At 39.1% G+C, this 25,469-nt stretch overlaps 2 protein-coding genes across 2 annotated transcripts; one reads left to right on the top strand and one right to left on the bottom strand.

The window, feature by feature from the left end:
* Positions 1-16,249: 16,249 nt before the first annotated feature.
* On the top strand, positions 16,250-17,427 carry LOC137575452 (myb-like protein V). Its single transcript, XM_068288033.1, has 2 exons — positions 16,250-16,298; positions 16,361-17,427. Exons 1-2 carry the CDS (start codon positions 16,250-16,252, stop codon positions 17,425-17,427), a joined length of 1,116 nt encoding a protein of 371 aa, XP_068144134.1.
* Positions 17,428-19,203: 1,776 nt separating this feature from the next.
* Positions 19,204-20,469, bottom strand: LOC137575451 (serine proteinase stubble-like). Its single transcript, XM_068288030.1, has one exon. It carries the CDS (start codon positions 20,467-20,469, stop codon positions 19,204-19,206), a length of 1,266 nt encoding a protein of 421 aa, XP_068144131.1.
* Positions 20,470-25,469: the final 5,000 nt, after the last annotated feature.

The raw sequence follows: 25,469 nt of genomic DNA, 5'->3' as shown, positions 1-25,469 counted from the left end.
ACTTGCTTCATTTGAATTTAGTACAATATACTTTAACTAAAATATGTAATATGTAATATGTGTGGAATCTGCAGTTGCAAACTTTGCCGTTTCTTCGGTTATAAGGACTCCGCCTATAGCGTCCGTACGGATATAGCGAAGAAAATTCGATGCCAAAAAACTAAGAATTCTGTTTATGTAGCAGAAGCAGCAACTCAGTCTCAAAGGATATTAAAAAAGAAAACCATATTCCTCTATTGGTTTGGATAGCTCTTAAAATAATGAAAGAATTGGATTAATATGTTCTTATTAACAATGGCTTTTTAGTGGGAAACATTGTTAACAATGTATTGGTCAAAGATCAAAAGGAAAGTGTGCCAGCTCTTATTAAAAAGTATTGAGTCCACATATCCTTGTAACTGGATACACACTTATATTCCATGTAAGATTGACTCCACAGAACTGATGAATTTAATAAAAAGTCTAATCATATTATGTTTGGTTCATCAAGTTGTATTATTCCTTTGAAAGTGGTGGTAAGTCGGAGACAGAATGGTTTTATTCCGCAACGCAGCTATGGGGCAGCTCTTACCTAGTTGTGATTTGGCTGGATGTAGGGCTCACACATGTAGTGATACAGGTAAAGTCTTGCGTTATCTAGACAATTAGATCGCACAAATATTTGCATGAGTTGTTGACAGTTTTGGCCCAATAAAAAGACACGCCCACAAGCAACGTGCCAACATAATTGCCCATACATTTGCCTCGTGCGTAATTCCAGAGCAAATAGGAGTCGAGCTGGAGACCAAAACCAGGATACATGACTCTCGTAGGACTTTTATGTGGAATATATGGAGAGGGGCGAGGACAGGCCGGAGGGGTACTGACCAATTCGCGTACACATTCCAATGCTGATTATTATGGCACTGACAGGCATATTGGCGAATGAAAGAGAGACAGAGGGACTAAATGGTCAGTGGCATGCACTTTACAAGCTGCCCGGACTGCGGCCACATTTCTGTTAATAACTGAAACGTGCCTCAAATGGGCTGTGCGGCATTAATGCCTCGATGTTCCTGATTCCTACTCCCAGGTCCAGCTACGGCTCCAGCTCCAGTTTCAGATTCAGCTCCAGCTCCAGCTCCTCTTTCAGTTATTTGCGATGTCTGTGGTTCCCACAACCAGCAGCTAAGTTGAAAACGCGAGTGGGTTGCATGCAAACAGGAAACTCTACATTTTTATTGTACTCGCTCCACCCCCTCTTGTTCGCTTCCTCCACCTCATCCCCCCTGGGTCTATCATTTGTCATTTGCGTGCAAATATCTAGTCCCAAGTCTTGGGCTTCGCTCACGTCGCCTGACTTGCAGTGATTAAACTGTTTGCTCCATTTCATTCCATTTGATGCCCTTTTCAGTTACACTCCATTTGCATTTAAATTAAATTTCATTTAGTGATATGTTTGGCTAATAACCTTTTATGGTTTTAGCCCCATGGATTACCTCGTAAAAAGCCTTTTACTAATAACAAACACACGCTGGCTTACAAAAAATGAGCTAGAAAATATGAAAATTGATTTTGTAATTTCCTCGCCTTTTCCCCGCAGCCGCAGTCAAGGAAAGTGCAAACATTAAAACCTCTTTAACCAATTTCTAAAAGGGCTAAAACCTCCCACCATCTCCCCCACTCCGCCCCTCCCTCTGTGTGGGTCTGATTGATGCATTTGATACCCATAATAACCCATAAACCTCAATGGTAGTGGAGCATTCACCCAGAATTGGGGGCGGTAAAAGCATCAAGACCAAATGCGAAATTGCATAATTAATCATACGCGCATAAAAATGTCATCTGAAGTGAAATGAGAAACTGCAAAGGAGGGAGATAGACATAAAGAGAGAGGGATAGATTGGTGGGGCAACATGTTGCTGCACTGCGTTCTAGCACTCCGTTGCAAGTGATCAGCAGCATGGGACACAGCTGCAACTTCTGAGGGGCTCCTCTCTCCCTCTCGCTTTCTCTCTTTCTCTCTCTCTCTCTCTCTCTCTGCAACGTCGAACATTTACAAACAAATCAAATTTGCATCAGAATTTCATTTATCTTGTTTTGCTACTATTGTGTGGATGTTGCAAAAGGGACTGACTGGTCTGACTTCAACAAAAAAGAATAAAAAAAATATCAAAGAAGTTAAATTCGGCTATGCCGAAGTTTATATACCCTTGCAGTCCTTGACAATAATAATTTCACATGTTCAAAATTTGTTTTCTGCAACTCAATTCATTAATATACAAACAAAACAATTTTACTCTTCATACTATGTACAATTTGTTCTTCTTCTTCCCTCATTCCCTAAGCAAAGCAACGCACGCATACACATACAGTTTATGTAGCGTTGCGTCTGTGTGTGTATGCATGTGCTCTGTTGATTTGATGATGACGTAGTAGGCAGCAAGCAGAGCTGCCGGCAGCGATTGAGCCGATTTATATAGACTGTAACTTGTGTTCTATTTATCCGATCAGGGTCAAATTTTGGGATCTGAGATTTTATATCAAATTCTATTATATTGGTAAATTTCATGGGGATACTCCAATTTTTGCAAAAATTTTTGTTCCAGAGCTATATGATATAGTAGTCCGATCCCAAAGATTTTCATACTTTATCTCACCCGGGTAAAAAAAAGCTCCCAAAAAAAATTTCATCCCGATAGCTCTTAAGATGGCTGAGTAAAACGCGTACGCACCGACGGACAGACGGACAGACGGACAGACGGACATGGCTATATCGACTTAGCTTCTCATGCTGATCAAGAATATATATACTTTATGGGGTCGGAAACGTCTCCTTCTGTGCGTTACAAACATCTGACCAATTTTATAATACCCTCTGCAAGGGTATAAAAACAACAACCTGAAAGCAAACGAAGAGCAACAGCAGCATAAAAGTGAATTGCATTTGCCAGTTGCAAAATCAGAAATAACAAGTGAAATTGCTACAAAACAACAACGAGAGAGAACCAAAAACGTAAGCAACAATTCAGATCTACGGTCAACGGGTTTGAACCATAAAATAGCCTAAGATTTTCCAGGGAAATGACTAAGAAAAATATTTGATTTCTTTTACATTTTGTTAAATCTTAAACAATTTCAACTAAATAATAATATTCCGACTAACGAAATGAAATATTTAGGTTTTTGTGGAAATTGTTGTGAGAATTATTTAGTAAAAAGTTTCTACCTTTGTACAGATATTTTAAGCTAACGACGGCAAATCTCCGATGTGCCCATTTCTATAATAAATACATTTTTGTACCCTTGCAAAAAGGGTATATTCATTTTGTGCAGACGTCGAGACATGTCCTCAAAGTCCTCCTAGACCGTTAAAAGCTTCTATATACTGCACTATAACCTGACCGATCGGAACACTATATCAAATACAAATAAAAAAAGTCACAAACAGTGACTTTTCTCAATAACTTCACCGTTTTCTAAGATATTGTCATAAAAATTAATAATTGCTAGTTTCGCATTTCGTTAATGACTGGGCTGAATTTGATCAAAATCGGTTAATCTATATTATATAGCTGTCATACAAAAAGAATAGATAAAACGGCATGAAGTGTGTAAAATCCGCATTGCTCCAGTCTAAGATTGTAGGCCATTCTTTCCCGATCATTAGACTATTTAGATAATAAGTTTTTATACCATACACCCATAGGGTGAAATGGTATATTAAAGTCGCCAAAATGTATGCAACAGGCAGAAGGAAGCTTCTCCGACCCCATAAAGTGTATTTATTCTTGATCAGTATCAACAGCTGAGTCAATCTTGCCATGTCCGTCCATCCGCCTGTCCGTCCTAATAAAATAAAAGATAGAGCCGCCAAATTATGTATGTAGGCTCGTGTAGTATTATCTCAAAGACTATTCTAGCTAGAGACTCCATATTTGGTATGTATATTTGCTTAAGGCGCATATTGTCCACCCCCGCCTTCCACCCCCTCGATTTGGCAGACTTTTATTTGTTATTTGCACGGTATAAGTCGGCGAGAAGACTTACTTACTTCATTTTACTTTAACTTTAGGTAAGGAAAACGGAACCGAAAGAACTTACAAGTGTATACAAACTTCGGCTTGGACAAAGTTAGTCAGGACCCTCCTGTTAAACATATTTCTGCTACCCAATCGATTATCAGACGTTCTCAATGTTTACTTGTTGTAGTCGATGCATTGCAAAAGTTGGATTTATGGTGTTTTTTCTGTTTTTCTTAGATTTTCGTTTTATTTGCATGAATTCTGCATTGGCATTGGCGGCAATCCACTGGCAGAAGCATCATGTGGCCAAATCGGACTGCTGTCCTGCTCCTCAGGATTGGCAAGTCATACCATTAGCTTCAGCATCCGCTCATTTATTAATGTCAAATATAATTTTCGTAAATATTTTCCTGGTCGTCGAATGGCAACAGCAACAAAAGGAAAACGAATAAAGAAAATTCATTGCAAAAAAAGCACCAAACTATGCAAAAACATATAATAAATGGACTCTCGCTCTGGCCAAAAGTGAGTTCCTTCAAATGGAATAAAATCCAGTACTTTGTATACTCTTCATCGTTTGTGTGTGTTGTTCCTCCTCCTTTGTCAGTGTGTGTGTGTGTGTGCAACAAAGTTAATAACCGTTTTATGAGTCTATTAAAAAGGGATAATCGTTGGGTTCAACTTGCTACTCTGTCTAGGACTGATGGCATTTATGTAAATGATGCCGCAAACCAAAAAACCAAAACACAGTAGGAAAAAACTGAAAAAGAACTAAGTTGAAGTCCAACAGTCCAACCGAAATTGAAGCTGCTCTTCGCTCTCTAATCGTCTCCACATGTATGTATGTTAGCCCATATATTTTGAAAACCCCAACTGACTGACCCTTTCCCACATACTACATGGCCCGTAAATAAATAAGCAAGTTTGTGGGAAGGGGAAAAAAAAAAACATCAGCCAACGGGGTGGGGTAAGGGTGTTGAGGTAGAGGCAACTTAAAAATTGTTTTTTATTTGCTGCCCTTTTTAATGATTATACTCTGTGTAAATCAAACCGCTTATGAAAGGGACCAAAAATTATGTTGATTAAGCAGGAGCAAAAAAGGGTTCAACTATATATGTATGTAAATCTACATACTAACTATATACATACATACATATAGATTGGTATTATTTATGTTGATACGTAGGCCCGACCGGCTGGCAGCATCATAAATTATGAAAATTCAACATTTTCTACAATCAACCAGAAAGAAGAAAAAAAGCATGTTCACATTTTTTGCAGGTAAAATTTGTTGTGGTCTAGAGGCTTTTAGGCCTTTTGCCACAAGCAGAAATCAATAATTAGCTGCCAGCAGCTCTAACACACACAGTGACACACACACACACACACACACACACACATATAGTATACATATATACCTATTTCATGTTTAGAAGACATTATTTAATTAAAATTATGCTCTATAAATCATGGTTAGGGTAGAAAATGCAGCCAGTTTTATAAGCATTTTACTCTGGTAAATGCATATCAAAGCAGCATGTGGCTGCTGCCGTTTGGGGCAAGTGCCAAAACTTCCGCATATGCTGGGTTCACACACACACACACACACACACACATATGCAGTCATAGACACACTGGAAAAGCGGAAACTTCTTTGGGCTAACGGTTACGAAGCCAACTTCCCCGTTTCCGTTGCATAAATAACAACAAAAGTCGACAAAGTCGTTGTCCTTTCCTCGCCTCCAAAGTCTATGCTCATCTTACACTTGGAAAAAGAAAAAGTAGCAATTTTCCAAAAGTCGTTCTATACTATACATAGGTCCTAGTCTGAGGACTCATGAAAAGGTAAGGCAACAAATAGGTCCTTAATTGTGCAATTCAAAATTTCAGACTAAAATAAATTTGCAGTTCCCTAGTAGACTTAGTCTTCTATATAGCTTACGAGATTAAACTGAATGGAACGTCATGGGCGGCTATGGGTAAGGGTTCCTTGTCTACAGACTGTTGTTGATTTCTAATTTAGATGGGCATTATCTCTCGGTAATCAATCTTGATTTATGGACTTTGTACTTACTAACTTTCAAAAATTTCAGGATTAGCACAAAATGTTAAACGATTTTTAGGAACTGCCTAGTTGTGGAATTTTACTAACTCTTCTTCTCTTTTCAAGTCTTCCCATTCAGCAAATAAAGCTAATCGAACAATTTCGAATACTGTCCTTTTCTTTTCAATTTTCTTTAAAAATTACCTCGCCAAGCATGTTCTCTCAGTGGTGGAGCCCTTTTAGCCGGCGGCAATGAAGCAACACGCATACGCAGCGTACGCCCAAAAAGTTTGCAACAGCTGCCACTAAATATTATGTATATCTATCTGGCTATATCTTCTGCGTAAACTTACAAGGATAACTACATACTTGGTGCGGCAAAGCGAGAGAAAAAACTGGGGAACTAAGAACTGAGAAATGGTTCTAGTGCTGGGCATTTGCGGACAAACACACATTGGCACACTTCCGGCAAGAGGCTGCAGCAACGGCAGCAGCACTTACAACAACAATCATTGGTTAAACTCAGGCAACTGGTTGGCTTTGTAATTGTAAGTGTGCATATGGATGGGAAATAGAAGGGCCCGAGGGCTGGTTGAAAAGCCAATTTAATACCCTATGCCTTTCACAGAACAAACCTATCAACCAACCCACCCGACCGGGCACACTCCCACACACACACACCCAAGCAGAGATACAGAGACCTATCTGTGTATCACACACATTCAACGTATGCTGATATGAAAAATATTACTTCCGCCATTTTCGTTGGAGAATTTATGCCAAGGCATAAAGATACAACAAGGTAGGCCCCTCAGCCAGCAGCGTGCTCACTCGCCCAGTGTATCGATGTTAACCTAAAGAGCCCACACCCACACCTCGGTGTGTTCTCTGGCAGCTTAGGGTTGAGGGGAGCTCGCTCTTGATTCCAGGAAGAATGTTGCTTCTGCTGCAGGCATCGCCGCTTTCATTAACAGCAAAGCGAATGAGTTGTTAAGCACAACACACACACACACACACACACACACACACACACACGAGGCAGACACACACACACTTATTCAGGCCCACACCCATTGAGTTGCCATAGAAGGACACGAGCCTTTAACCTTTAATCCAAGAGCATTAAACGGTGAGTGCTTCTTGGAAAAAGTTTCTTTTTCGGTTTGGAAAATTGAATTTAGAAAGCGCGTAATTAAGATTTTTTGAGCTCACCACAAAAACAAAAAAGCAAAGAGTTTGGCTCAAAAATGGCAGTTAATGTTTGCCCCTTGCTCGCACAGTCTTCAAGTTTTCAGTTGCAACTGCATCGCTTGGCTTCTCTCTTGCAACACTGCGGCTAGACGGAATAAATATTTGGCCAATTGCAGGCAGCAGATGTTGTCTGCATTTCGACTTGGCAAATGGACCTCTCTTTCAGTTAGCTGTTTGTCTTCACATAACAACAACCGACTGGGGAATGCAGAATGAGTTCTGATGTTAAGCTCCTCTCTCAAAGCATTTGCGTCAGAGCAAATATTGCAATTGGCAGAGGGCCTAAAGGCCCAATAGATATGTAGCTTCAAAGCTTCCTAGCAGAACAATAATACGGATTTTCGAATTCCATCAAGAAATCTGAGGCAAAGCTGTTTTATTTCCTGGACCTTTCTTATTTCCATTCATTGTGCCAATTAAATTGTTGAAGAAAACAAGAGAAAACCCTTATTCAATTCGGACTCAATTCATTCAGAATCTTCCCATTATACCATTTCGTAACAAGAGTAACAAAATTTGTATACTAAAGAAAGGGTATCTCTATAAACAACTATGCCCTTATTTTCGAAAAGTAAAAAGGGAACCAAAAGTGTTTACCTTTAGAGTTCATGTTGCGAATTTCGCATGACATTGGCATGAAGAACGATTTGCAGTCCGAATGCAACGTGCATTATATTTTGATTTTAAAACAAACTGAACACCAAACAAACCCATTAGAGTGGGTAATCAATCAAAATGTGTGGACCATTGGAATCTAAATTAGTCGACGAGGCGTATACATAATATACATATGTAATGTAGGTCTATGTGTAATTCGGAGTTCATTGAAACTCTGAAAACCAAAAACTTTCCATTTAGCATAAACACATACTTTACTCGTGCTAATGGATTGGTTTGGGTTTTTTGTGTACTTTGTTTTTTTTTTTTTTTGGGGTGTAATAGATGCAATTATAAATGTATTGATTAATGTTAAATATTTTTGATATTAATTTGCCAATCGCTTTGCCTATTTGGAGGAGTTATCAATTTGGATTTGCAATTGAAATAAATTGGCGTCACTTCGCCGGGCTGTCGTATTTGTATAATTTGCGGTAAATTCTGCTGTTCTCCCAAATGCTGCGGTTGTTGGTTGGGTGTTCGAATTCAGGACATGCTCCGTGGCATCGAATTATACCAATACATTGTAGTTCCTACACACATACATACATACATTCCTAATTGACATGCAAACGCATCGATTGCAGATATTCGAAAATTGAAAATCCAATTGTTTGGTAAATTGATATCAAATGTCACATAAACGTCAAAACTAGCAACTTTTTTTGTGTCATCGCTCTTCCAGCAGACAGTACACTTTAACACGAATTCATACATAGTTATTCTCTTATCACACGGACACAAAGATAGCTAGGGAAAGGGGAGGGGACTTGGAGTAACCAGCTAGCTGCTCTTGACTTTTTGGATAAATGATTCATCTGGATGCCAGGCAAAGCCATAAAGGTGCCACACCAATCAATAATCACATTCACTTTTGGGTTCTGTTGCTGTGCGACAGCAACATGAAAAATGATGCATGGCCGGGGAACAAACGCCGAAGCAGAGGCAAAGGGAAGACGAAACCATCTATGGATACACAGGATGAACAGGAGTCGGTGGATAGCTGGATGGCAGAGAACGGGAAGTGCCCCTGATCACTTGAGAGTGTTTTGGGTCCATCGACATTTTGACACAAATCACAGCTGACCAGGCCATTTGAAACTGTCAGCCTATGATGGAAGTGAGAGTTTCACTTCTTTTTGGTGCGGAGAAACCAACACAAAAAACAAAACAGGAAACCCCAAAGAACCATCCTTAATGTGTATGTGCCAGGCATAACAAAAATCCTGGCAATTCCTTTTGCGTTCACCAGCCCCTCAGGTCAATGTTGACTGGCGTATTTAATCGTTATTAACGCCACAATTTTTGGGCACACGTGTGTGAAAAAATAATAATATATTAAATGCACATACATACATACATATATTCAAAGGAAATATTACACGACGGGAGATTGTGGAGGGGGAGTGGAGAAAATAAGTACAGCGGAAAAACCTGAAAGCGGCATCACGTGCCAAAGATTTTTAGGTGGCATTTTTTCTGGTTTTTTCGTTTTTATCTTGTTTGTTTGCCTGCACGAGAGACCTAAACAGCAATTGAGCTTCATTAGCCCAGTATTAGAGTGGGTGCGCTGACAGGATTTGTCAGACATTTGTCAAATTCGGAGCACATCAAAGTTTTGTCAGCATTGTTGGTTCCTCCGGCAGAGGCCCCCATCACTGGAGCCGTTTGCTCTTTGTTTTCGCAGTACGCTCAATGGGGGAAAAAGTCACGATAAATCAGCCAAAACCATGACCCATCGCCAGGTGACACACCCGGAGACAATGGCGAGTGTGTGTGAGTGTATATGGGCAAGTGTGTGTGTGTGTGTGTTTCAAACATGAGGCCGAACTCATTTCAGAAAGACAGTGGTTCTATATAAAGTCAAATTTTGTAGCCTTCTTGATTACCTTTAGAAAAAGAGCCTGTCGAAATGAAGTAAGATGATCTAAAATAAATAAATGCCTATACTAACTGTTAAGCAAATATGTTTTTGAGTATTTTTTCTAAGTCAAGTTTGTATTTAGGTGATCCAAGGTATCTGGATGTCCTCGCTCCAATGGATTGTTTGTTGCCACTCTAACCCACTGATGGTCATTGTTCCCTGTTCAGTGTGTGGCTTTTGTTGCTGACTTTAGGTTGCCTTTTTCCCCCATCTAAAATCCTCTGATTCTCGCCCCTCTTTCTCTGCAGTTCCTGCTGGTCATACTTCACTGTTCGTTGTTTCTCGTGGCGACAACTTCATCACTCAATGGCCGCGGTCGCAGCTCGCGTTGACAGTTACAAATTATGATTGATTGGGGAGACAAATTTCACTTTTCCCCTTTTCCCCACCCTGGGGGGCGGCACTTTCTCAATTAAATTTAAGTTGCCATAAATATGCACTAGCATTTGGTAGTAGTAACTGCATAAATTTCACATATGGAAATTTCGGATCTCACTTCATAAATTATCAGCCAGCTTCCATTCGAACAACATATAGTTTACATTGTGCTTCGAGCGCTTCACTTGAGCCATCCTCCGAAAAGAAAAAATGGCTATTAAAATTAAATGCCTGGACAGACAGTGAAGCGGTTTTATTGAAAAGAAAGCGCTACCAGCCACCAGCCAAGAGGAGCCAATCATAAATCATGGTCAATTTCAATACAGGCAGCAAGCAACAAGGAAAACATAGAGGGGAAAGTGTGGCCAAAAAGCTGAAGCTGACTGAAGCTGTTGGCCTGGTCCAAAGTCCATTACACGCTCACTTGCTTAGATAATTGCTGCGATGGTGTCTGTCCGAGAGGGTTCGAATGAAGGTTCGGGCGAGGACTAGGACTCTTAAGTGGGTGGATGTTTGCAAGCCATTTACGGCGCGTGGTGCGATTTATGATGCCCTTTTAAAGTTTGATCTAGGCGACTTGTTTAGGCTACAAAATAGGATTATTCCTTTAACAACAAACACACAAATAAATGTTTAAAGTATCCTGAAACTAAAAGTTGACGAACTATGCAAGAATCTAAGAACTTCCTGGCACAGTGCCTAAAAATGTATGTCAATTAGATTTCAACAATGCATGCATCTTCCTTAAATTTTTCTTTTCAACTTACATTTTTGGTTTTGGTTCATGATGCCTATATTGCTTACCCGATTTTCCCAATGAACATTCAAAATCTCGATAATATCTACCATTGAATCTTTTTTTACTATATCTTTTTTACTTTGTAAAATGGAAGTACCCTGTTGGGGTAGGGTATTGAGGAGCCATGGCGCTGAATTGACTTTCCTTTGCTGTTCATAAATCATAAATTGCCTTGACAAGACTTTAGTCATGTCCTGCGTCCTGCTGCTATTGTATTGCGTCCTCCAGCCTGGATGATTGCAAAAAATAAGTTAAATGAACTTAAAGTTTTCGTTTTCCTTCCTTTTTTTTTGTGGTGGTCGGCTTAGCGTGGCATTTTGCTTGCTACTTATGCCAAAAATTGGCGAGATTTGCATATTGAAGAAGTTCAACAAGTTCTACAACAATAGGACTACACTTCTGGCAAAATCCAACGCCTAAGCAATCTTCAGAAAGAGGAAGAAGAAAAGAATGAGTGGCGAGAGAGAGAGAGAGAGGGGGGCGGTCCTACCCATCTTTTGTCATGACTCATTGACATTCAGTCCGCGTAAGCCTGAGATCTAGCCATCTAGATTTGGGGTAGGACTCTCGGAATGGTATCAGAATTGGGTTTGCTTTTTGGGGATTGAGAAGATTTTTATGTGTGCCATAAAACTGCCGCCTGCATTTTTGGTTTCGCCTTTGTTTTATTTTATTATTGTATAGTACGCCATTTTCTGTGTTTATTTGGCCCACAAATGTTGTTGCACTAAATCAAAATGTCGTTTGTCTGTGGCATGCAAAGAGGCTCTATAACAACTAATCAGACTCACTGCCCACGATGGGGGAGCGGATAGATAAAGAGTTTATGGTCGTTTGGTTTTATTCGATTTCCATTGGATTAAGCATATCAATTAGTCAAGTTAGATCTTTGAATACACCCATTCGAGTTTGTCAAGCGAGAAAAATGCACGAATATACTTTAACTTATTATACCATACACCCATAGGGTGAAATCGTATATTAAAGTCGCCAAAATGTATGTAACAGGCAGAAGGAAGCTTCTCCGACCCTATAAAGTATATATATTCTTGATCAGGATGAACAGCCGAGTCGATCTAGCCATGTCCGTCTGTCCGTCCGTCCGTCCGTCCGTCCGTCCGTCCGTATGAACACGCAGATCTCGTAGACTATAAGAGCTAGAGCCACCAAATTTGGTATGTATACTCGTGTATTATGTACATATATAGAGTTAATTGGAATTTCGGCCACGCCCCCTTACGCCCCCAGGAATCACATAAAACTGTTTTTCTTAAAAAGTATAACAGCTAGAGACATCAAATTGGTATGCAGACTAGTTTAATAGACGCGCAGAAACTGGCTATTTACAAATTTTGCCACGCCCACTTCCGCCCCGCAAATTAAACAAAACTGATTTTATCAAAAACAAACAAAGCTAAAGTCACCAAATTTAGTATGTATACTGGCTTAGCATGCGCGCAGAGTATATATGTTTTCATATTTTGCCACGCCCACTTCCGCCTCCATAATTTAGAAAAAACCGATTTCCTCCTGTAGTTTTTTGACCATCGCATTCAAATTCGGCAGACTAATTAATCTTATCTATTTCTACAAAACTACAATTTTATTGAAATCGGACTAGAAACATGCAAAATATGCGTATGAACGTATTTTACTAAGCGGTCCACAAGGCCAGAATTGGCCGTTGGCTAGTGGCGGCGCTAGAGTGCTCGTGTGTTCGTAGAGTGAGCGAGATAGCACATACTATGAAACATGTAAAAACAATTTAATAGACATACATTTCGTTTTCGAAATTTGAAATATTTCACCTGGTGTATGGTATATCCAAGTCGACGAGTCGACTTACTTGCTTCATCGTAATAGCCATGATACCCCGCCGGTACACTCTCTCAGCCAATATGAAGACACAAACAAAACGAGACACAAAGACAGCCCAATGAACCATGATAGCTGCAAATTGCAAAAACAAAAAAGGACAATTCTATATAAAGAAAATTGCAATAACAATTTAGCACAGACGAACATTTAACGAGAAATTTTTTGCCATATATATTTAGATATATATATGTATATGTACATATATATGCTCGAATTTTTTGTATATTTTCTGTTTTATTGTAGTTTTTTGTTCATTGCACGCGGCATTTGCATAGAGAAATTCAAATTAAACGAAACGAAAATGTGCCAAACGCTGTGGAACTGAATCTGAATTTGAATGCGAATGCGAATGAGAATGTGAATGGAAATGTGAATGCGAACCATGGACCATGGTTGGTTCTATCATTTTCGTTTTCTTTTGAGAGTGCAACAAATAAAATGGTCAAATAAAAAATTGGACAAAGTATCTGCAAACTGAAAATGAGCAGTCAAAAGCAGTTCAAACAGATAACAAAGGAATGAGAGGCGATGGAGAGAAGCAATAGATAGATGGTTAAATAGATAGATAGATAGATGGTTAAGAGATGCAAAGACGGACTCAGAGAGCTAAAGTAAATTGTGTGCATTCAATCGAGCATGAAAAAGAAAAACCAAACTGCTGCAAAACAAACAAACAAATTAAAAAGAACTTTAAAATTGCACATTTGCTCCTTATCCCATCTCATCCCATCGCACTTCACTTCACCGTGCGACTCCTCACCACTCACTCCTGTTATTTATGCATTTTAATAAATAATGCCCAATAAGCCTCTTTCGAAAGTTGACCCACAATCAGAAACTTGTATGCGATTGTCCTTGTTGTGTTGCTGATTAATTAAGATGGCCACGACGACAGTTGCCTTAATTGCCTCTCTTTGTGTCCACACTTTATCCTCTCCTTCTCGATTCGCCTTCTGTTTCATTTTGCTCGCTCTCTTCTTCTTATTTGCATTGTCACCTTGACAGCTTCAACGCCAGACGACGAGGACAATGATAACGTAAATACATACATATATAGCCAGGATCCGGGACAAGTCAACTGGAGTGGATAATTTCAGTCTTGAACTGAATTTTACTTTACAGCATCTTATGCGGATTATTAAGCCGCTTTTAGTATTATTTCACAATTTCCCAATATAACGACAAGAACCCTCCACACGGAATTTCAATGGTTGCATTGATCCATGTATACAAGATCAAAGGCCTAGGGATGTTTTCCCTAGGGATTCCCAACCACTTGAGAATTGAAACTAGATACCCAAAGTTGTTTGTTTTTCGACTACCCAAAAAGGAGTCAGCCTTTAGAATGTTGACCAAATGATTTCCAAGGGATGACTAACTACTTCAAGTTCTGCAATTCTCATGGAAGAAATGGAATACCTCACACTTTGGCCTTCTTAATGTCAAGAAATTAGATACAAGACAACAAAAAATAAAGTAGTAGGAAGTTGTCATCGTTTATATAATGTTAAAAAATAGGTCCTTGGTGTTGGATGCCTCTGGCGGAAGGACTTAAAGTCTACCGTGTTAGACAAACTCTTAAACGTAATAAGCTTAAGATACAATTACTCTTAAGTGTACTATAAATAATCATTTAATCAGATTTACAATGGCAAAACGAATCGCCTTGTAACTTATTGTTCGAGCTCACCAAAAAAAAGAGATAAAGTCTATTAAGTTAATATCAATACGGGAGATATGTCTAACTACCGCCGAATTTGTTTAATGTTGAGTTGGTCTAACGATTAGAGTTAACGATTAACTCTGCAAGTTTTTTTGGGTGCGTTTCAAATCTTGCAGAATTGTTTAGTCTATTCTTATTCAAGGTCCCTTCGAAAGTACTTGGTGGTCCCAATATTCTTTCTTGGGATGGGCATATTTTGGATGGCTTCTGTTTCCCCATTCCTTCAGGAGGACTCCACTCCTTAATAAATGTAAGCTGCTTGTTTTCATTATTTTTTAAGTAGAAGGCCCAAACAAAGAGTTTTTCAAAACAAATACTCATTGTAGTATGTTCCTATAATTTTCATAAAACCTTATCGAAAATTAACTTTTATTTTCTTTCAAAATGGAGTTTAAATTTTATGAAGCTCGTTGTGGGCCTTTTTCAATTTCGTCTTCAATCTGTTATAACGTTTTGTCTTTTTTGCATTCTTGGCCTTCTCCAGTTGCCTCAATTGCCTTTGTCTCTATGTGTCATTTTCACTACTTGGGTTTTTTTTTCTCCATTTTTGTGGTAGATTTTTCCTTCTCTCTTTATTCCTGGGTTTTTTTTTTTTTGTTAGCACTCTTGGAATGCAAAAATTTCGCTACTTGCCTTGGCTCTACTGAACTTAGCTCTCTGTTTACGGTTCGAAGAACTGAATGTCAACAGTTTTCATAAATCTTTGTCGAGTGGACATCATCAGCTCTATCCCATCATCCGGCTGTCCGTCTGGAGGACTCCCACTGCAAACTGTCAGTTCCTTTGTTGACTTGTCCTTTTCTCTTTTTTCCATCTCAAGTGCTGTGTTTTGACATGTTTCCAAGATCAAAATTGATATTGGAATTTGTTTTGACCCTTTGGAACTTTTACCTAGCCATAGGCATTTACATATAGATTTATTCTTTAGAATTTCAACAAAGTTATTTAGTTACTTTCCATTAAGTGTCTCTTGTTTGGCATCTCTTTATTGATATGTTAATTAAAATAAATTCCAACTTTCGCTGTTCGGTGCATAAATAAATTGACATTTTGTTTTTGATTTGCCTTTTTGTTTTTCTTTTGGTCAAGGGTGCCGGCCAGGTCAGAAGCATTTTGCCATCAAATACAATCAATTTTTTATGGGGCAACACATTAGCATTGGTGGCATTAGCTGGCGAATCTGTTGGCCATTGTATGGCCCAGACATGTGCCGTTATCTGAATTCGTGCACGGGAGAAACCAGTTCTCAATCACAGTGAGCTGTGACTACAACTAACTCGCCTGTTACTCAGCCGAATAAATTGAAATTCAGTGCATAAATCGAAGCTTGTTTTGGAAGCTTTTTTTATTTAAATTAAATCTCCTAGTTCCAATTGAGGTGACTAAGGGAAAGTGATTGATTAGTGGCCACTATAACTTGGCTCCACTGTATCTAAATATTGTAATAGTCTATTCTATATATATTTTTTTCCACTTAATGCAAATCAGTTTGTGAGTGACCCAAATTGAATGGCAATAAAATTGCTTGAGTGTTCCAAAATCGGTTTAGTTGTTGACAGAGGCAACGCCTAAAATATGTTCTACGGCGATCATGAGGCAGCTCTTATTCCTAATACAGTTACTAGCGATTATTGTGGCCGGTAAGCTAATGTTTGAATTGGAGTCCAATGCAAGTGAAAGTTATACTTTTCCATTGATTTAGCTCAATCCTTGCCCAGGCATTGGAAACGGGCCCCAGTTCGTGGAACCTTCAATGTGGACCTGTATGCATTTAATAAGCCCAGAATGAACTTGGCCCGACAAGAGGGGGGCAAAGTTTTGCCAATGGTTCAACTGTTAGAGCAACTTTCTCACAGCAGTCGCTCGACAATGCCAAAATCACATTACAGGAATCTAGACGGGACAATCGAAGCGGACACTAATTCCAGTTTAAGCACTGTTCGAGCAAATTTATACTCCAATGAGTTTCTCTCACAAAATGTAGGCTCAAAGAAAATAGTGAAATTGAATACACTGGCCGATGGCAAGCCAGTGCGGGAAAATATTGAGGAACAGGAGGAGCCATTGAAAGTGAAATTACCTTTGCCAGAAGCGGCGGAGACGGCAACCACAGTTTCTCCAGCCACTGAGAATTCTTCAGCAAAAACTAATGAAACTATCGAAATTAACACTGTGGAGACTGTGATGGAAATGAAGTTGCTGGAAAGCATGCCCACAGAGACTCCGCTCAAGCAGACTGATGATGGTCAACAAACTGACAATGATAGAGAAGTGAAGTCAACAGCTAAGCCCCTTCGCATGAAGTCCAAACGAAAGCAGAGCAAAGCCAAAGCCAAGACAGCAGTGCCAACGACAATGAAAACGAAAACACAAAACGAAACTGAGACAACAATGGCAGCAAACTTGAGGCCGGCTTCAGCAACTCCATCATCGCCATCATCATCACCATCATCCCCTCCATCCACATCGTCCTCACATGTCAAGGAGCCAGGAATGGGATTGGCAACACAATCGCCGGAAATCAGCACGCATCGTCCAACAGAGGCAGTAGTTACAGTGCCCACTCCGGCAAGGAAGGGTTCGAAGACCAAAACTAAACGTCGGGGCTCTCAACGGCGACCAACCAAGGAGGAAATTGAAACTACGACAAATTGGTGGCAGATACTACCATATGCGGAAATTAGAACATTTTTGAATACGATTTATGATAGCATTACCGACGATGACGATGAACGTGCTGGGGGCATGTCCAGAAGTTTTGGTTTCTGAAAAGAGGAAACCAATGGAAATGGTTTTCGGGGAGGATGGGTTTGGGTTTGGGTTTGGGTTCGGGTTAGTTTAGCGAGCGTTGAATTGAATTTCCGTTCGAAATCAATCGCAACTGTGTTGGATTTTACGATCACAAAACAAATTTGCAATAAAAAATAGAGAATAAAATACATTTTGATAAGTCTTGATTAAATGTAGTCATCATGCACAATGGCTTTTCTTTGAGATGCGATTAATCATTTCCAATCCAATCATTACCCTCAACCATGCCCAAGAGACCGAATGTCTCTTGTCTATTCAAATTCTGCCTCCTTCCCAAAAAATGATGATTTTAAGCCGCTGTGTCAACAAAGACGACTTAATTAAAATACAACCATGCCTGCTGCTCAACAACAATAACTCAGCTGGGCATTTAAAAAGCCATTTATTAATATTTAAATATACACAAACTAGTAAATGAGAATCAGAAGCACAACTGAGATTGAGAATGAAAGCGAGAATGGCTTAGTTCACGCCAAATAAAATGTTTACTGACAGCTTAATGGCATCGAGACGACGACCGTGACATGGCCGGTAGTCCGCTTAGACGCCGACCGGTCACAGGTTAAAGTTGAAACTGGTTGAACGGCTTCCACGCTTGAAAACAGGTCAGAAGCGTTAATAATGGCGTTAACCATTTCGTTATGCGTAAAATAAATTAATTATTGAAATATTAATTCTCATGGAAATTCATTCATTTGAACAGCCATAGAATGACATTTCGTTGGCCCGCAGAGTGGAATGATGCTGGTCGTCTTGGCCGGAGTCTTCTTTTCCGTCGCTTTTCCATGGCTTGGGGTTTGTGTTCAATATCGGCATAGAAAAGCAATTCCTTGGAGTCATCTGGCAAAGACAAGGTGAACACTGTTCGAGTGGGCTTAGGTTTAATAATCTCCTTTTCCAATGCCTTCTTCTGCTCCTCTTGCTTCGGGGGCACACTGAATGCATGACCTCCGTACAAATGCAACTGCCAATTGCAGAGATTCGGTATCAAATTACATCTGGCAGTGGCATTCTCGGCGATTAATGTCACTTGCGTCAAATTCAGTTTTGGTATTTGCTTCAGTCCGGCAAATGCCTCATCCCCGTGACCCCGACTGGGTGCAACGAGGTAAACCAATGCCAAACACAAGAAATAATCGAGACACATTTCAATTTCAGCTACCAGCTGCGTTTGCAGCTCAACGGCGACTGAACTCTTGGGTATGGGTACGGAAACCAGTTTGCCAAATATTATGTGCTCTGGCATGCCAAAATGAATGTCAAACAATAGTTCTTATTATATACATATTTGAATTGCCGTTGCCCATTAATCAAATTGGGCATATATAGGGGAAGAGCAAATGGAAAGGTAAAGTAGTCATCATTATGTCAAAATCACGACCGCATTATTAGAAATTCGATTGAGAGATGTTCGCGATAAATATTTCCAATCGACTCAGAGAATACTTAGATAGTTATCACTCTGACAATATGTTGATCAGTTGAGTAACCTCTTAAATTACTTTTGTCTTAAATATGAATTTTATGCTCCTCCTCTATGTATAACAATTTTGTTGAGTCTGATGAATACAAGCTTCAAGTTCCATTACAATGGTCAAAAATTACAGTTATTGGAATTTATTCTAAATAGATTCTTAAAATAATCAAAGATATTTAACTTTTGTTGTTTTATTTTCATATAGATTACAGGGTATACAGGGGTTTGAAATACTTTTATGTATTTTTCTCGTATTTCTATAATTTCCACTTGGGCATCTTTTTGAGATAATTGTGTTTGCGTTGTGGTCTCTGCCAAGCTGGTCGACGTGTGGGTCTATAGGGTCTCAATCTCACACTGTTGGGTCTGTTGTTGTTGTAGTTGTTGTTGGCGGTAGTTCTTGGCGTTGTTGTCTCTGGCATGTTGTGTTTGTCGTATTTCATTCGATCGGGCACTATCAATAACATGGGTCTGCCATGGCCATCGGACAAACGCACATATTGCGCCTCTTCTGGATGGGCGCAGAGCCTCGGATAATTGTAACAGAGCGAGGTCATGGGATATGGCGAAGATTGGAGACTCAATTGTTGCTCTGGATGCAGTTGACTAGTGAATGTATCGACCTGGCTAAGTACCGTGGGTACCGTTGTAATAGTTGTAGAGTTTTCCCCTTGGAAATGCAGACGACTCGACGAGGAGGACGAAGTGCAGATAGGCAGATGTGGAAACAGATTGCAGATAGGATTGATGGTGGTCGCTTCTGTGGAATATGGTGATTGAGTCGTCCGAGAGCTAACTATTATAGTACCTGTTGTTGAGTAACCTGTTGTAGACGATCCTGTTGTTGAGTAACCTGTTGTAGACGATCCTGTTGTGGAGGATCCTGTTGTCGACGATCCTGTGGTTGTAGAAACTACACTCGAATTCGTTGAAGTAGATTCCGTAGATGTGGACTCAGTAGTGGAAGAAGCGGCTGTGGTGGAAGTCGATGTTGCCTTAGTTGTTGTCGTAGGTTTGACTGTGGTTGACGTTGTTGTTGTGGCTGCTGCTGTTGTGGTCGTCGTTCTTCTGGTTGTTGTAGTCGTGGGTCTTCTTGTTGGTCTCCGAGTTGGTCTGGGTCTGGGACGATTGGGTCTCAAGGGGCGCAAAGGTCTTTGTGGCCGATACGGGGGTAGTGGCTGTAGCGGCAGTGGAGGAAGCGGTACTGGCAGCGGCTCCACAGGTACAACCCCATCCGCACTTGAATCTGACCACAAACCCAACTGCTGCTTTTTATTCTCGACACTCTGCCAGAAATTATTGTAGTATTCCGCCAAGATGGCTGCATCAAATTGCTGTTCAGGCGGCGGTGTTGTAGGATTTTCGGGTGAATGATGAAGTGCACTCGATATACGGGAATAAAGATCGGTTATATCCCAAACAGGAATATGTAATCTTAATGAATTGTCGCCAACCTGGGCCCAGGTTAAATGAACGGCCATAACCAGCAGGAGAAAGATACTAATGTTGATGCCAAACGCCATGATCCAAAACTAAGCAGAAATCTGGTCAAAACAAATATTTTTATAGAGATGGATCATAATGGGCACACGACCGACAATGTGGATTGACTATGATAGTCCCCCCAGGCCAAGTTGAAAAACAAGAGTTGTTTATCGTTTTCAGCAATTGTATTTCATTCATTGTTCTATCAAAGGTTCTTTCTGCAACTCGTTAGCTCTATTCAGACCTTGCGTCTTGGAGTAGGTCGCCTTTCAAACTTTAACCGGGAACCAAAAATTGATCGTCCAGAACTTGCCGCTGACCCGGGGGCTATCAATATCAACGGGTATCCCTGCTCGTCCTTCAGACCTATGAATTGAGCCTCGTCTGCCTGCTTGCAGACATCGGGAAAGCGGTCGCAGAGCGACAGCAGGGGCTGCGGCTCTGAATCGATTGAAAAATTTAAATTTTGTTCACGATTCGCAGTGCTTATTGTGATTGGTGGTTTTTTTATTGCACAGCTGGGCAGTTGAGGATACATTTCACATATATCGGGTGTTGTACATGATGGCAAAGTGGGATCAAGATCACAATCTGATTCCGGAGGTTTTTTCGTCGTGCATGATGGTAGATTCGGATCAAGAGTGCAATCTGGTTCCGGTGGGGGGTTAAGGGTTTCGGTGCCGTTGTGCATATTGGTAGATGAGGATACATTTTGCATAGATCTGTATCCGGTGGATTTGTTGCTGGCTCTTTGGTCGTTGGCTTTGTCGTTATATGCGGATGATGATGATGATGATGGTGGGGATGATACGGAGGGGGCAATGGCAGCGGAGTCAGTGGAGGAGATGGATAGTAGGGGTATGGCCATTCCTTATCCGGTTGCGGTGTAGTCTTTATTTTCTTCTTTTTGTGCCTAACAATTGTCTGCTTTTCGGGCAAGCTGGCTATGTGTGAGAATACATCTTGAATATTCCAAACTGGTATCCGATATGTGAGCTCGTTTCCAGATGATTCTAGCCAAATCGTTGGTCCATAAATTAAAATCCATAGAACCACTTTGCCGTAGAACATTGTGTGTGTCGTTCTGATTTGCGACTAAATTGAGCCGTTCCAAATGCGATTGATTTTATACATCCAAGGTAAAGTTCATTTTGGCGAAACTTATTCTAATAGAAATCAAAGTTTTATTGATTTTTTAATGGTAGACAACAAAGAAAACAAAATTAAGCCAAATATGCAAACGCACTATTCTACAAAAGGTTGACGAATTGAAGTCAATGTGCCCATTCTTTGTGTTCGGATTTCAGAATGAGATTTCGATTTGACCATATCTTGATTAAATTTATTACAATTTATCATACGACCCATATTAAAGACTTATATGGGCATATTCGAGAAAGTTTAAGCCAATTAAAAACGTGTATTAAAGTGTCAAATGTCCGCAGCAATTCGTAACCTTTTTCACTTAAACTAAACCCATATGTAACTGTTAAAATGAGAAAGGTCTTACACCTGGTATGTGCACCAAAAGGGAGAAATGGCATACTAAACTCACCAAAATGTATGTAACATTCAGAAGGAAGCTTTTCCGACATCATAAAGTATATATATTCTTGCTCAGCATCAACAGCCGAGTCGATCTAGCCATGTCCGTCCGTATGAACACCTAGATCTCAGGGACTATAAAAGGTAGAGAAACCAAATTTGGTATGTAGACTCGTGTAGGATGTACAATTATCGAGTTTATTTCAAATTTTTGTCAGGCCTCTTTCAGCCCCCGGAAATTAAATTAAACCGAATTTCTCAAAGACTATACCAGCTAGAGACACTAAACTTAGTATGTGTGCTATATTAGTATGCGAGCAGATTTTGTCCATAATTTAGAAATAACCGATTGCCTGCTGCGATTAGTCTTGTTCATTTCTACCAACCTACAAATTTTAATTAAAATCGGACTAGAAATACGCAAAACATTTGTATAAAAGTGGTCCAAAAGGCCGTAGTTGGCCAATGGCTAATGGCGGCGATAAAGTGATAGTGAGTTTTTCTGAGGTGAGGGTAAGACATGTAAAATAATTGAATAAACATACATTTGGTCTTTGAAATTTAAAATATTTGTTTTACCTGGTGCATTGTTGTTACTTGATTTAAGATAGTCGATGGGTTCGATTTAATAAACGTTCAATGCGAGGGAAACTGTTACAAAAAAATGAGATCCCTATTGCAGCAAGCAACTAACACAATTAAATTAAAAGATAGGCAAATTGACAATCTTATCATGGCATTAAATAGGAGCTCTGATGATAGAAACTACACAGAAATTGTATTAAAGTACGATAATCAACTGAAAGAGGCGAATAGTCTTCTACAGGAATCGTTCTCATTGGTCAAGAAACTGGAAGCTCAAAATAAGCAAGTGGAAGATCAATTGGCGGCAACATTAAATGAGAATGATGTTCTTATAAAGAATTACGAGCTGAAAATAAAAGAACTGGAAGAAGAAATAAAAGCAAACGAAAACGCAGACAAAAAACGGAAACGATTTCTTTTTTATACTGACGAAATGCTTGTGATTGAAAATGATATAGCTGGTCCCGGATGGATATCAATAACTTCTTTTGGTGGATTTAAAATTGGTACTTATATGGATAATATCCTTTTAATGGATACACTGCAATATGAAATGTACATTGATCGAGTTCATAAGAATGGAAGTACTTCCTACATCCACTTTGACAATTTTGAACTTTGTAGTCGAAAAGATATACATGGGAAAGAGAAATGGGTCATCAAATCGCTGACTCTAAGTAGAAGCTCAGTAGAAATTGTTATGGATAGTATCTCCAAAATGTCTCTTGACGAACTAGATAATCAGTTTCATAAGGATTGTAAAAAATATATTCTGATGGTAAAGCCAAAAAATGTGGAATTAAAGAAAATTAACCCATCAGAAGGTTATGTGATACTGACGTAATCGTTTAGGTAAGGCTTAGTTTGTGCCCATTATCAATTAAAGTCCGAAGAACAATCAAAAATCAATATCAAATCCAACATTGAAGAGGCAGAAAATGTAACCAATCGAAATCTTTTAGAAAAGTAAAGTTAAGTTATTAATAATAATATGTATAATTGTTCAACTTCTGGTTTGATAGAGTCAAGGCAAGGAATAAATATATATTGGGCTAATCCCCGGAATTTTATATGATGATCCTATTAACATATGGGCATTTCCGAAATCACTCACACGACTTTCGGAAGCATAATAAAATTTTATTTTATTTTTATGATTTATGATACAATTTAACCTAAATAATAAATTTTCATCTATCTTCTTTAGAAAATATACAAGCTAAGACAATTTTGACCATTTTTTGGTCAAAAAAATGACTTAACAAAAGCAAAATTACGGTAAATTCAAAATCTTTTGGCTTTCCTTATATTTTATACGGTTTGTTCACCTATCCAAGTTTAATTTAAGAGATCTCCAAATGTCCTAAACATTTTTAATGGGTAATTTCTTATAAACTTTACTAAAAACACAAACTCAACTTCTCTTACAATTATTTTGTACATGTTTCTTTTCACTATTTCTATCCAAAAATCTAAAACTGGATCATTTCTTATTAATATATTGTATAATGAAAAACATCCAGATCTTTGGTACCTTATGTTTTGGTCCTGTGTTTGACCTTTCCCGGAAATGCCAATTGGATATTCTATTATAAGAAATTATAAAAACACTGAGTGCCCAAGGAACATCAAAAGAATAAACAAATGGTCTACAAACTAAAAACTGTTACATTTGGCTTATTATATCTGGATGACAAAATGACATCAAACTCTTGAAAATGGAGTCAAAGAATGACAAATGAATTCACAGTAGGTTAATCGTAAGTGTTTAGTTACTTTTACGGCACTTTAATAGATATCAGGCAACTATATAATATAGCTTTCATAGGAATAATCGATGCTTCTAATGCGATTATACCAACGAGAATTATTTACTTTGGCATAACAATCGGATAACTTTACTATATACATAGCTGTCATTTAAACATTCGATAAAATGGCTTGAGCTTGAGTTTGTTGACCTATCTTCCTTTGCGGAAATTTGAATTTTCAGGTAAGACAGAGTTACAGGAAAACTTGCAAGGTGTACAATCTTCTGTCTGAATTATTTGTAATCTTTTTAATAATAAGCTTAAACATAAATACAGTGGGCCCCCACTTATCGAATACAATATTTGTATTGTAAAAATGTGTTCTAGGTTGGAATATAATTCACATATTTCGTTACGATTTGAACTGTATATTTGTATTGGATGGAACGAGAGGGACATGATCTTTTATTTTACAGTGGGTAAAATGGTCACACTCTTTAAGGTATACCGAAAAATTTCCTTCCCCTATCACACGTCGATGGATACATTTGTAACAATAATGCTTTCGAAAACTCTTGGAGTTCAAGTTAAAAGAATATTCAGAAATTCCCTTTTCATGAAACGATTCCACCTTTGAAATTAAAGAGGTTTACAGTTGCTGGAAAGAAGGATCTTGATGTTCTGGATGAATTTCATTCCATCGAAATTTCCAAGTGCTGTTTATAAGTGTATCCACAGGATATGTAAGATTAAACGAATGAAATATACATTTCCATTGGGATACCAACGACTCCTTTAGGGACTTCACTTAAAATTTTTTTTTTGGCTTTTGGTAGACAAAGTCAGACAAGTTTTTAGCCTAGCAACCTAGCAACCTTCAACATTATTTGAGCTCTTCCTTTCGATTGCCACGTGATGGCGACTATGTGGAAGGAGGGCAACATATGGAACTAGGACCAACAGAAGGCAGGCCAGTCCTGAGGCAATAGCAACAGCAAAAGGCAGAGTCAAGCGGCACTATTAAAGCACAATCACATTTTAGCATTTATTGTGGCAATTTCGCAAAACGATATCGTATCTAATGGCTTTCTTTTGATATGGTTTCTGCTCCGCCAGAGCAACGGCAGCTCTCTGCTTCAATGGCCCGAAATGGCCAT

The sequence above is a fragment of the Drosophila tropicalis genome, unplaced genomic scaffold, assembly GCF_018151085.1.
Source record: "Drosophila tropicalis isolate 14030-0801.00 unplaced genomic scaffold, ASM1815108v1 contig_573, whole genome shotgun sequence".
In the NCBI taxonomy this organism is placed as follows: domain Eukaryota; kingdom Metazoa; phylum Arthropoda; class Insecta; order Diptera; family Drosophilidae; genus Drosophila; species Drosophila tropicalis.
The sequence above is the reverse complement of the archived record's forward strand: the minus strand, read 5'-3'. Positions and strand labels throughout refer to the sequence as shown.